This window comes from Lupinus angustifolius, chromosome LG17, assembly GCF_001865875.1.
Source record: "Lupinus angustifolius cultivar Tanjil chromosome LG17, LupAngTanjil_v1.0, whole genome shotgun sequence".
Lineage (NCBI taxonomy): Eukaryota > Viridiplantae > Streptophyta > Magnoliopsida > Fabales > Fabaceae > Lupinus > Lupinus angustifolius.
In genome coordinates this window covers 4073541-4086585 of record NC_032025.1, presented here as the reverse complement: position 1 = coordinate 4086585, position 13045 = coordinate 4073541, and the positions used below count along the sequence as shown (strand labels likewise).

The 13045-nt window shown below is 32.0% G+C and overlaps 1 protein-coding gene across 2 annotated transcripts; it reads left to right on the top strand.

Moving 5' to 3' along the window:
- Window positions 3854-9743, top strand: LOC109331305 (lysine-specific demethylase JMJ706-like). Of its 2 annotated transcripts, none has more exons than XM_019565712.1 (11): window positions 3854-4270; window positions 5342-5693; window positions 6297-6453; window positions 6539-6758; window positions 6900-6953; window positions 7034-7113; window positions 7231-7508; window positions 7631-8026; window positions 8320-8681; window positions 8836-9123; window positions 9265-9743. In XM_019565712.1, exons 1-11 carry the CDS (start codon window positions 4268-4270, stop codon window positions 9601-9603), a joined length of 2529 nt encoding a protein of 842 aa, XP_019421257.1. In that variant the 5' UTR covers window positions 3854-4267; the 3' UTR covers window positions 9604-9743. The 2 variants fall into 2 exon arrangements, with proteins under 2 accessions (XP_019421257.1, XP_019421258.1); XM_019565713.1 differs by having other exon boundaries at window positions 3855-4270; window positions 8839-9123.

The following is a 13045-nucleotide window of genomic DNA, read 5'->3' as shown; positions in this document are numbered from 1 at the left end:
AAATTATTTTATAAGGGTTGTTTTATATTACAAACTTTATTTATAAAATTTATGGCTATTATTATAATTGTTTATCCATTTTAAAAACTAAAGATAAATGTGCATTTATTATGCATGTCATAAGGTTCGGTCTAAGTCGGATTTTACCTTCTTAAATATTGAACCATCATCCTTAAACTTAATAGAGTTGAAAATTAAACTTAATTCTCACTCATCTTGAGTTTTGGGTTTCCCAAACTTGACCTAACCTCAATGCTTAAACTTTTTTTTTACATAATAGCAATATTACAGCCATTTAATATAGAGGATGGAGTATCTCCTGATTTGAGGAGATAACTTCTCTTATTACATCAATTAGATAATGACACATAACTATTTTTTACCTATTTTAAAAATAAATAAATAAACAAAAAGTAAAATAATATAAGTGTCTATTAATGAGTGGTTGTGAAGAGATAACTTCTTTCCTCACACCAGGACATACTTTATTCCCTTTAATATATGAGTATAAAGTTACCACCAAACTCTATTACTAAAATTGATAAATCATCATTGGATATAAAATTAAAGGCATTACATATCAAAGTTGGTATCATTAATATTGAACTTCATCTCGATATTACTTTTGAAAATATAAGATTAAATCGAAATTGGCATGGATCTAGTAGACGACATCAAGTTCAAATCATGGGTAAGGATCAAAGGAAGACATAAACATGCTAACATATTTTGAAACAAAAGAAGTAATTAGGTATTAAGTTTGTAGTGTTTTTGTTACTTAAGTCTTAATTTGACTAGATTCTAGTTTGTATTTCCTTGGTAAATTGTTGGGTGGTTTATATATATAGATGGCAAAATAGATATTGTCTGGAGGCGCATAGCCCGCATTTCTTTGCGGGTAAGGTTTATAAAATTTGTCCATTTGCTCATTTTGTCCGTCAATAGTGAGCATTTTCTTTGAGCAATGCGGGCGGCCAACAAACATACTTTAAGGAAAAGTTAAGAAAATTTCAAATACATTATGATGTAAAGTGATTTTTAATTCATACAAAAGTTGTAATATAATGTAATTTGTTAAACTTCATATAAAATATTAAAAAATTTATTAATTTTTTATTTTTAAGTACTTTATTTAATTTTGTCTCTTAAGTCAATATGAACATGTCCACACTTACTTAATTTTTTAGGAGCGTAGGCAAAATGGGCAAGGCGGTCCATTTTGCTCCTCTCTAGTCATATAGGAGAAGTGTAATCCTCAAGCGCCTCAATCTTATTCATTATATTTTTTAATCTGTTTGACTATAGAATTATTTTACTTCGTGTCTTTAATAAAATAATGATTACAATTAACTACTCATATCACTATATATACATCTTGGATTAAAGTGACTTGCACTAGGTAAAAAGTAATATGAAATATTATTGATTTAAACAAATATAAGATTATTATATACATCTTGTTCCAGTCCATTCATACCTGGGTTATTCCCTTCTACTACTAGTATCTTGTGTAGCATTTTGTGTATCCTCGTTATTTGTTTTAGATGAGTCCACTCGTGATAGATGTCATAAATACTTCTGACACAGTATTAATGTCTTTCACACGCTATTTAATGCACATCTGACAAGCTATTTAATGCACATTGACACACCATTTAATGTGTCGCTGACTCGCCATCAATGTCAGACAATAAACCCCCTGTCACACCACCTGCACATTCTACCTGCCCCGACAATTCGACAAGAGTATATCCTCAAGTCAAGCAAGGATAACCAAAGTACCTCCCTTGTACCCGTTAAATGCTTGGCCATGATCAGATGTCATCTCAGCATTTCCTAAACTTTATAAATAAAAGAGATTACACATGAAGTATAATTAATTCCCATTCCATCATTTATTGCTACACTTATTGCTCCAACTTCTCTCTTATTTACTTTCCTTATCTCTCTAGAATATTCAATTGACTTCATCGTCGGATAACCTTTTCAGGTACCTCCCCCAAAGGTTCAGAAGACATTCCAATCAGATCCACTAATCTTTCACTTTCAACTACACACTTATCAATTACCAACCATCTCCTCTTAGTACCAAAGAATACATCCAAATAGTATAATTTAATAATTTATTATAATAATATCAGTGTTATAGCATAAAATACAATAATAACATTGCAAATTATAATTTTATTGTTTTTAAAACAATATAACATTTTATTTATATTGTAATATCAAATATTACTTTTTAAAGATAATTATTAAAACGTTATATATCTATGCCAAAACTTGAAATAACTACCACCATAATTCTTTTTTCCTATTTTGCCATTAAATATTTTATTTCTAAAGTAAAACGATATAATCCTTGATAATTATAATTAATATATATCACTTTAAGTTGGATATTATAATAAATACAAAAATATAACATGAAGTATATCCAATAAAAAATATTATAATTCTCTAAAATAAAAAATAAAAATTTAATACTTAATAATATAAAATAGGAATGCGAGTCGGCATACACGAAGTATCTATCAACACGCTAGTATACATAATATAAGTATATTATCATGATAGAAACAATATAAATATATGATCATGATATAGATCATAATTTAAACATGATATATATAAATCTTATGAGATATATAAGATTAGGTCTTATATCAAATTAATTTATGTTAACTCTTATGGTGCTATTTTTTTATTTAAAATAAATTTAGTCAAACCAATTGTTGTATTGAAAATTCTATATACATTAAAATTAATGTTATATATATCTTCAAAATATATGAAATTGAGACTATTTTTTTTATATATACTAGCGTGTTGACAGGTACTCTCGTGTATGTCAACCCGCTTTCCTATTGTTTATAATGTATAATTTATATGCTATAAATATCAAATATAATAATTTATATGCAACAATTTCTTTGAATGTGGTAGTTTTTGAAAAAATAACTAACATGCAGTTTTTTTAAAATTAATTCAAATGGGAGGTTTTAAAAGGTTCTCAAAAAATGTGGTTAAAAAGTAATAAATACGATAATTTTTGAAAACTAAATAATAATGTGAATGAAGGGAACATTGTGTATATAGTTTTTTGGTAGAAAATAAAAAATAGTGAGGGTAAAATAGGGAACTATAAATTACACCATGAATAGTTAGTTATTTTATGTTTTTGCTTTATAAGTAGTAAATAAGTAGTAAATATGGTAATTTTTGAAAACTAAATAATAATGTGAATGAAGGGAACATTGTGTATATAGTTTTTTGGTAAAAAATAAAAAATAGTAAGGGTAAAATAGGGAATTATAAATTACACATGAATAGTTAGTTATTTTATGTTTTTACTTTATAAGTAGTATAGATATAGATATTGATATTCAAATTATGTGAGATAATGATCTAGATAATATAATTATTAATCAATAAATAAAATGATGTAGTTAATACTTGATTATGATATTTATATAATGTTAGTATAAAGATTTTTTTATAAACTAATTAAATTTAAATGATTTAGTAAAAATAAAAATTTATTAAGTGTCAATACATACATATTTATATCTTAATAGTTTATAAAAATTACTAAAAAGAGTTGACTTTATATATAAATAGTATTCCTGTCAAAATATAATAAGATATAATTCTACAAACCGGAGCGTTCATACCCGAAACGCGTGTTGGAATACCGACGCAAGTTTTGTTTTCGTTGAACCATGAACCAACCAACTTCACCTCAAACTTCTTTAATATTAATCTAAAAAGGGAAACTAAATAAGTAAATAAAATTTCATATAACCATTTCATTATTTCCTGTTTATAAAACTATAAATTATCCCTTTCTTACCTTTTTTTCGGTTTTCTAAGCATTTGTTTCCTCTCTTTCCTCATCCACTGTTTCTCTCAGTTTCTTACACCTCGCCGGAAAACCTCTTCCGTCGCCGGAAAATTCGTCTCGTTCTTCTCCTCAAACGAATTTCCTCGCTCTCTTACTATTGACAGGCTTGCATTCTTTCGCAATTCTCCGTGGTTGCATCTCAACGGCGTTAGATCTCTCTGTAACGTCGTTCAATGCTTCAATCGGCGTTTTTCGAGAATGTGGCGAGCGAGGTTGTTGTTCGAGTCACGTTGTTAATCTGAAACCCTCAGGATCGTGATTTAGGGTTTGACTCTGTGATTTTCATTCGGTTTTGTAATTTTTCTGTGATTTATTGTTTAGCGAACGAAGACGGAGACGTATCGGGAGCGACTTTGTAATGAAATGGTAGGTGAATCGTGCTTTGTTGAAAAACAATTTTCTCACCGTTTAATTTATTTTCTCATGTTTTTAGTTCAGATCTCGGATATTTTACGGTTCGCTTACGATTTCTCTTATTTTGTTTGCATGAATTGTGATTTTTTCCAAATCAACCGCGTAATTTGATTTCCTTTCTCTTTCCCTTTCTAAGTTCAGATTGTAATGTAACTCATGTACTAGATTGTTGTTTAAGGTGCATTTCGCGAGGGTGGATTTTTTCCTCTAACAAGTAAATCAAATCTCGGCTATGAAAATTCTATATAAAAAAGGAAAAAAGGAACATGATCCCTTTTTCCTCATTTAAATAGGAATTTGGAAAGTTTATTTTAAAATCAAGGGTTACTGTATTCTGGCCGATTGATTTGTTTGCTTAAATATATTTGATTCATTGTTTTTTCTGAAGATGTTTAACACTGTTTGATTGGCTTATGTTGAGGTGGAATGATGTTGATGGAAAACTTTTTCAATTTTCAGCGCATGCATTTGTTGAATGTTTCTATTCTAAAAGAATCTTTACTGTTGACCCTGTCCTTTTGGGTCGCCTGGTGCTAAATTCGGATAAATTTAATTTTTCCTCTTATCTGTGACTTCTCTGAAGGAGGTGATTTACGTAACTAATGTGGATGTTTTTGGGTACCTAATAAACTTTCTCGTGACTTTGATTTTATTTGATTGCTTCATAAGGAGTGGCAAAATCAACAATTTATTTAGTCCTCAATGGCAATATATAGAAAAATATTGTATTTCCTAGGGCCACCAAAATTAATTCCTTTCTCTGTGTTGAATCACATTCTTTTCCAACTGGAGTGAGCTATTGCATAAGAAATGGTGCTTTCCTTTGACTACTGTTCATTTCTTGAAGTACTTGGCAATGCCATGCTTGAATCTTTGCCCCTTAGTATATGGTTTGAGTGACACTAACAAAGTCTATGATTCAGTTTGTTCATTGATGATGTGCCTATTAATTTTTACATGATTGTGACATTCTTTTGTTTTCTTTTGCGCGTTGTCTGACTGAAATATTGAAACATCTATCAGGGTGAAGGAATTCAAGGAAGAGTTCACATGTCTAAGGAAGTTAGAAATGGGTTAGAATATTTGAAGCGGAAAAGGCTTCAGCGAGCTAAAGCTGTAACCGCCACTGACACAAGTATTGCGAACATGATGAATAGAAGTGGAGGAGATGGTTTGAGAGCTTCGGCATCATGTGGCATTGGATTGCATGGCAATGCAGATGTCTTTTCCAAGCGGAAGGTGGATAAGTTTAACACAAAGGATTTAGAATGGACTGATAAAATCCCAGAGTGTCCTGTGTATTCCCCGACGAAGGAGGAATTTGATGATCCTTTGGTTTATTTGCAGAAAATAGCTCCAGAAGCGTGTAAATATGGTATGTGCTTGGTTTATTGAGTGACTTATTTGTCCTACTGCCTATTGGCATTAGTATTTTGTGGTTATATTAGTAAACTAGGGCATTCACAGAGCACAAGACTAGGCATTACGGTACTCATTTCATTTTTTAAATCCAGCGTTTGGGTGTTTATTTTGTTTCTATCATATGCATAACATAAAATCACCATCAACTAATTAGGCTAGAGTGTACCACAGCCAGCTATATCCCTAAATAGTCATATTCTAAAACATACTCTTTTATTTATCTGGGTTTAGCCTTTTAGTGTATCCTCCACCCTCAATTAATGTAATTTAATTAATGCCCACAGCACTTCTGAGGAAATTCCTGATTTGCTGACAAAATTATGGTCAATGACTATGATGTATTTTTTGTCTATGTACAAATTTTAGGTAATCTATATTTTTTAAAATTAACAAGAGGATGATCGTTCATTCATTATGTATCCTACTGAAAGGAGAAAATTGCATTATTGGGTAACTATTTAACTATCTTATAAAAACTATCAATTTTATTTCATGAACCTATTCAGTGACAGAATTGTTACCTAACTGTTTTAATTTAACCGGTGCTCAATTCCAGGTATATGCAAGATTATTTCGCCTTTGAGTGCTTCTGTTCCTGCTGGAGTTGTTTTAATGAAGGAGAAAGCAGGATTCAAGTTTACCACCAGAGTGCAGCCTCTCCGCCTCGCTGAATGGGACAATGAAGACAAAGTCACATTTTTTAAGAGTGGAAGGTCAGTTTCTTAATTGTGTATGTTTGTTCTTAATTTCAAATCATATTATCACATTTGCTTATTAATACAATTTTATTTTGATCAGGAATTATACATTACGTGATTACGAGAAAATGGCGAACCAGGTTTTTGCGCGAAGGTATTGCAGTGCTGGGTGTCTTCCAGCCACATACTTGGAAAAAGAGTTCTGGAATGAAATCGGCTGTGGGAATATGGAAAGTGTCGAATATGCATGCGATGTTGATGGCAGTGCCTTTTCATCTTCTCCCCGTGATCAGCTTGGGAACAGCAAATGGAATTTGAAGGTATTAATTCTACCATTGTCCTCCTTTCTTTTTTATCCAGTCCTTTGTCTATTTATTCTTTTTATTTATTTATAGAAGAGATAAATATTTTAACAAAAAGATTCCTTAACTTGCTGAAAACTTCCCCCTTTATTATTTTAGAAACTTTCGAGGCTGCCTAAATCAATTTTGCGGCTCTTGGAAATGTCAATTCCGGTATGGCAATTTCTTATCAAGTTCAGAGGTCATTTTTATATTATACTATCCCACATGACTTATCTTTGGTTTTATTTCAGGGAGTAACGGAACCCATGCTATACATTGGAATGCTATTTAGTATGTTTGCTTGGCATGTGGAGGATCATTACTTGTACAGGTAGGTAATAGGTTATACTTATTTTCATAATACATTCTAGATAGTGATACCTCAAGCAAAGATTTCCCCCAGTTGTTTATGGGATGATATTAATGTATCTTACTGTTATTATGGCAGCATTAATTATCAGCATTGTGGAGCATCAAAAACATGGTACGGTATTCCTGGCCATGCTGCTTTGGAATTTGAAAGGGTGGTGAGAGAACGTGTGTATACGAATGATATATTGTCGACTGATGGGGAAGATGGTACCTTTGATGTTCTCCTGGGGAAAACAACACTATTTCCGCCTAATATTTTGATGGAGCATGAAGTCCCTGTGTACAAGGCTGTTCAAAAACCAGGGGAGTTTATAATAACCTTCCCCAGGGCATATCATGCTGGCTTTAGTCATGGTTAGATTTACTCATTTCAATACGTTTTAGTCCCATGAATGATATGCCTCACTTCCTGCTCCCAGCAAGTTATTACATATGAAGTACAATAATTAATGATGCATATCTTCATTAAATTCTAGGTTTCAACTGTGGAGAAGCAGTGAATTTTGCAATTGGTGATTGGTTTCCTTTAGGGGTTATTGCTAGTAGGAGATATGCACTACTTAACAGGGTTCCTTTGCTGCCACATGAAGAACTTCTATGCAAAGAAGCAATGCTTCTCTATTCATTTTTGGAAGTTGAAGAGTCAGACTTTCCCTCCCCTGACTTGTTATCTCGTAAATGCATTAAGATTGCTTTTGTCAATTTGATGCGTTTCCAGCACTGTGCAAGTTGGCTGCTAATGAAGTCAAGGGCATATATAAGCGTCTCTTCTCATTCCCATGGCACAATCCTCTGTACCCTCTGCAAACGTGACTGTTATATAGCTTATGTTGACTGTAACTGTCACATGCACCCTGTATGCCTACACCATGGTAAGCTTTGCTCAATGCTATTTACTAATATGTCATTTTGAGATTGATTATATTTGTTTGATTATTAGCTGTGCTTTACACTATTTATATGTCCTGTGGTTACATCAATAGCCAAGTACTTCTTATATATCCTGTAGCATGACAATGAGAAGATCAATTATCCTGCTTGTTGGACCAGAAGATACATTTGCTGTCACCAATGAATGTTTTACTTGGTTAATTATCTTGCGTTGCGTGTGTGTTTAATTGTACCAATCTTCTCATTTCTAATGTCTTTAAATTTTTTATCTCAGATATTGAATCTCTTGAGCTCACCTGTGGGAGCAAGTACACACTTTATATTAGGGAGGATATTATGGATATGGAAGCTGCAGCCAAGATGTTTGAGCAGGAAGATGGGGCATTGAATGAGATACAAAGTGACCAAAATCTATATTCATATTCAAAGTCAAGTATGTTTCAGAGAGCTGAGGCAAATGGATACACACCTTATTGTGAGCTTAAACTTGATTCTGTTATTGAATTTTATGCAAGCCCGGAGCAGTCAGCAAGTATTGAAGAATGTGGTACACAAAGTCAACCTGTTTTTGGACATTGCTCTGAAAATCTTAAACCAGAAGTGGAGCCTCTTCAGAGCTCCTCTACTCTCAAACATGTAAGTCCTGTGAATATGGTTTTTGAATAGTTTAATTTTGAAAAGCCTTTTAATCCAACATTGTATATTGTCATTGCATCCTATAGCATTGAGATTAGAGCAGTTACTATTAATCCTTTTGAACTAACGTCCTGTGTTATTTCTATTCTGTTAGCAGGCTGAGGGGCATGCTAATTCCGCATTCCGCACTGTTGACTCTGAAGAGTTTGGTGACAGAATACCCAACAGTGCATGTGAATCTTTGCTATCCCCTGCGCAGCAGTATCATGAAAGAATGTGTAAACAGCCGGGTGATCTTCATAGATTTGTCACAAAGCCCACTATGTGCGATGAGCATGATGATTCTGATTCAGAGATGTTTAGGGTGAAGCGCCCTTCTTCTCTGAAAGTGGAAAGGAGAAGTGCGAATCACGCTATGTCTTCAAAACGTACAAAGCAGCAGGTATTGTCGGACGATTTCGTAGTCATTGCACCATGATTATTCTCAACCTTACATTTACTGTATTTAATTTCCTTAATTGACTATCCAATTTTGCTCTACAAATGAATGAACCATAATGATATAATATATCTATTTGAGCAGGGACTTAAACGATTGAAGAAAGTCCTTCCTGAAGGAAGGAGTAGGCTACCAACGGATTCCAGCAGAACCAATGAATCAAAAAACAAATATAGTCACCCTGTCAATCACAAAGTTGGTGGTGAAATTTCCTCGACCAACAAATTATCAAGTGGAAATGGCATTCCCTTATCTATCAGGTATAAGAAGCTAGGGAATGAAGAGTTAAGCAAGCAACGGGATCACCCCAGGAAAGAAAGGTTGCAGCAGACTTTTAAAGAACCAAATTCCATTGAGATAGGGCCAAAGCGACTTAAAGTTAGAGGCCCTTCATTTTTGGGCTTAGAGAGCAAATCGATCTGAAGTTTCTAGTTGCATAAAAAATCATTGCAGAACAGCATTGAGAATCTGACTTTGCTAACTTCATTTAGCTAATGGGCTTTCTAACAACACAACAATTGCATAGAATTGATTCTGGAAGCAGCGGCAAGATATTTAACCAATTAAGATAAGAATATATACATTCTTTGTGCAGGCCTAACATTTGGGCAATCTGCACGATTGTTCTTTTGGGTTCTCAGGCCTAGGTCTTTCTCAACTTTGGCGGGTGAAACTAACCTGCAAAGGCTATAACCTAGAAATTGGGTTAGTGACTTACATTTCTGTAAATTTGATTTTCATCTAATCAGTCGTTTTAGGAACATGGGTCTCTCCATTGTTTTCTCATTAAATGCTATATAGCCGCTTCGCTTCCCCTTTTCATTTTAATTCATTCTTTTGGGAGCGATAGGTACCTTCACCTAGAACTACCTGAATAAACTTCAAAGAGAAGTTGTCAATATTTGTCCTTTTTTATTCTTTATGGTGTCAAAAGTAAGGAAAGATTTTCATGTCAAAATCTGACATTATGTTGATGGTGTAGATAATATATTTCTCAAAGATAATATATTTCTGAATTTATAGAAAGTGAAGCAAGAAAAATGTTAGATTGAGACAGGGAACAAAACCAAAATTTGTTAATGGCTTCATGTCAAAATCTGACATATTATTGTTTAATCTGTAATCTAACTAGATATGTGGTGAATCTTATCATCCATTGTTCCTCTTTGTTATAAAACATCCATTCAAATGCTCCATTGTTAGTTATTTTATTTTTCTTGTTAGTATTATGCAAGAAATGGGACATCTTATAAAAGTGTACAACTCAATGTACCACTGTTTGTGATTAGTCAGAATAATAATTAATTATTAAAATTTTAATTTAAATATATTTTTTCAATCAATCACAAGTAGTGATACATGGAGTGACACATTTTGTGGGACAATAAATGTGGTCTCGAATGGGACATGTCATATATGTCTATCTGCTTATATTTTTTCAAGGGAACACATATGTTGTCTACTTATATTACATGCAATGATATAATTTGTTGTCCCACAACAAATGTGTACCCATAATTCGATTGGAAAAAGAACCCTTCACCACCTTTGAAGTCTTCAACGCATGGGGTTCAACTAAAAGAAGATTCTCATTAATGGACTGTGGTCTATTTTCAAAGGCATAATTTTATGTTTTTCATACTAGAAAAAAGCCACACCCGAAATGATTCAGTACACTTCAGAAGAAGAATATATTTCATTCATTACATATATTATCTATTATTCATTTTGAAACATTTTTTACTTTCAAAAAGAAAAAAACAAATGAATGGTAAATGATATATTGGTTGTATATAATTTTTTTGTGTATATTTATTACACTTTTATATAAAAGAAAAAGGATATATATGGTTCAGATTTTACCCCGTGTCTAAAAAGGTTAGCCATTTAATTAGTATTTTCATATTCTGCTTAAAGTAATCCCACTCTTTTTTTGTTGCTGGAGTGGTTGATTGCGATATATTGTAACAATATATATTACCTGCATGTAAAACATTTTCTTTCCGCAATCATCAATCACTATAACTAAAACAAAACGCATCCCACTACTTTAGTTGATAATTCAGTAGGAAGTTAATAATTATGCTACAATGAATGGTTGTCTTAATTTGTGATAACCAATCTACTATTTAAGATCAAGAATGAAAATAAAAAGGAAAGCAAAGATGTATGGTAAAGGATATATATGGCCACATGGGTCAGACAATATTTCTTCAAATTATTTCCCAATTCTCTGTTAAAGATTTCTTTATTACATGATATAGTGAGAATCACAATTGTTACAATCATGTCGACTAAAGATCTGGACATAAACCGCGTAGGGTCACCCATCAATAAATCATTTCTTATCATTATCGAGGAAAAAATATATTCTTTAATAAGTATGAATTCTATACCTGTCACTATATTATTCACTATTCATGTTTAATTATCATTGATTTAAAAAAAAGTAAAATAATCCAAATGAATAGTTGTAGTGTAGTGAGTAGTGACTATATATAAATATTTATACTAACAATGTAGTATAGATGTTCTTCGTTATATTCCCTTTGATTTTCTATAATTTTAAAGGCTTTCACGCAACAAAAAGAAATGAGAATGATGCTAAATAGGTGGTAGACAGGGAAAAGGAAAATCTAAAAAACTCGCTTTAAACGAGGGAAGCTGTATGTTTCTCACAGAAGCATTTTCCAAACTTTGTATCTATCTAAATCACAACTTTGAAGCATAGATATAGATCAATATTTCCGCTTTTTAAGAAAATTTCATGAATTCCTACTACTATTGAGTTTGAGTTGTTCAAAAGAAATGTTATTACTAGAATCATTGATATAAAGTCTGTCATTTGTGAGAACTATGATAAATTTATTGAGCATCCTTTTCTTAGTTGTGAATTTGCTTCTTCTATTTGAAAAAAGGTTTATTCAAGATTTTGTGCCAATTCCACAATAATTATTAAATCCTTGAATATAGACATGCTATTGGTAGAAATTATAAACAGTGTAAGTTATGGAGGATGTGGTTTAGTGTGATGTGGTCTGTTTGGATTATGAAAAATGATCTAATCTTTTTTTATAAGTATGTGAGTTATGTACATATTATGAATTTGAATCAAATGAGATCTTGAATTTAAGTTATCTCAAAAATAAGTCCAACTTCTTTAATGATTATGAATTAATATAATGATCTAAAATATTGCATAACTATGAATTCTAAAAAGATCTTGAAATTATCTTTCTTGTATTGGGTCAACTATCTTGCACTCCTCTTAATACAATTTCCTCATAACATTAGGTGATTAATGAATATAATATATGTACATAATTTATTTGGCTACATGATTAAATAATATATGTATGATATGATTACCAAATGAAGACCTATATTTTACAATATTCTTACTAAAGGAGTAGCAATCTAAGCCTTCCTTTAGTGTAGATGATTTTGAGAGAAAAGAAAGAAAGAAAAGAGAGATTGGAGAGAGATTCATATTTTCATTCATTTGGTTGTTGATGAGAGAAATAGAGTAGATAGAAGAAAAATTAGTGGGTCACACTCAAAAAATTTCTCCTCAACTTTGAGAAGAAAGTAAGGAGAAATGACACTCCTTATGTCATTTTTACAAATTTGACCCTACCCCATTTTTTAGGTTTCTCATAGCTATCCTCGTAATAGAGGCAATCATGTCCGAGTTGGGAGCATCCACATCTGTGTTGGACTAACTCTCTCAGCGATTATTTTTTTCATCTACAAAACTCGAATCCGAGAATTTGCTTAAGAGGAATCAAACATGTACCACTTGAACCAACACTCGTTAGTACCATATCCCACTTGTCATTAGCAATATGTATTTCTAAATTAAAAG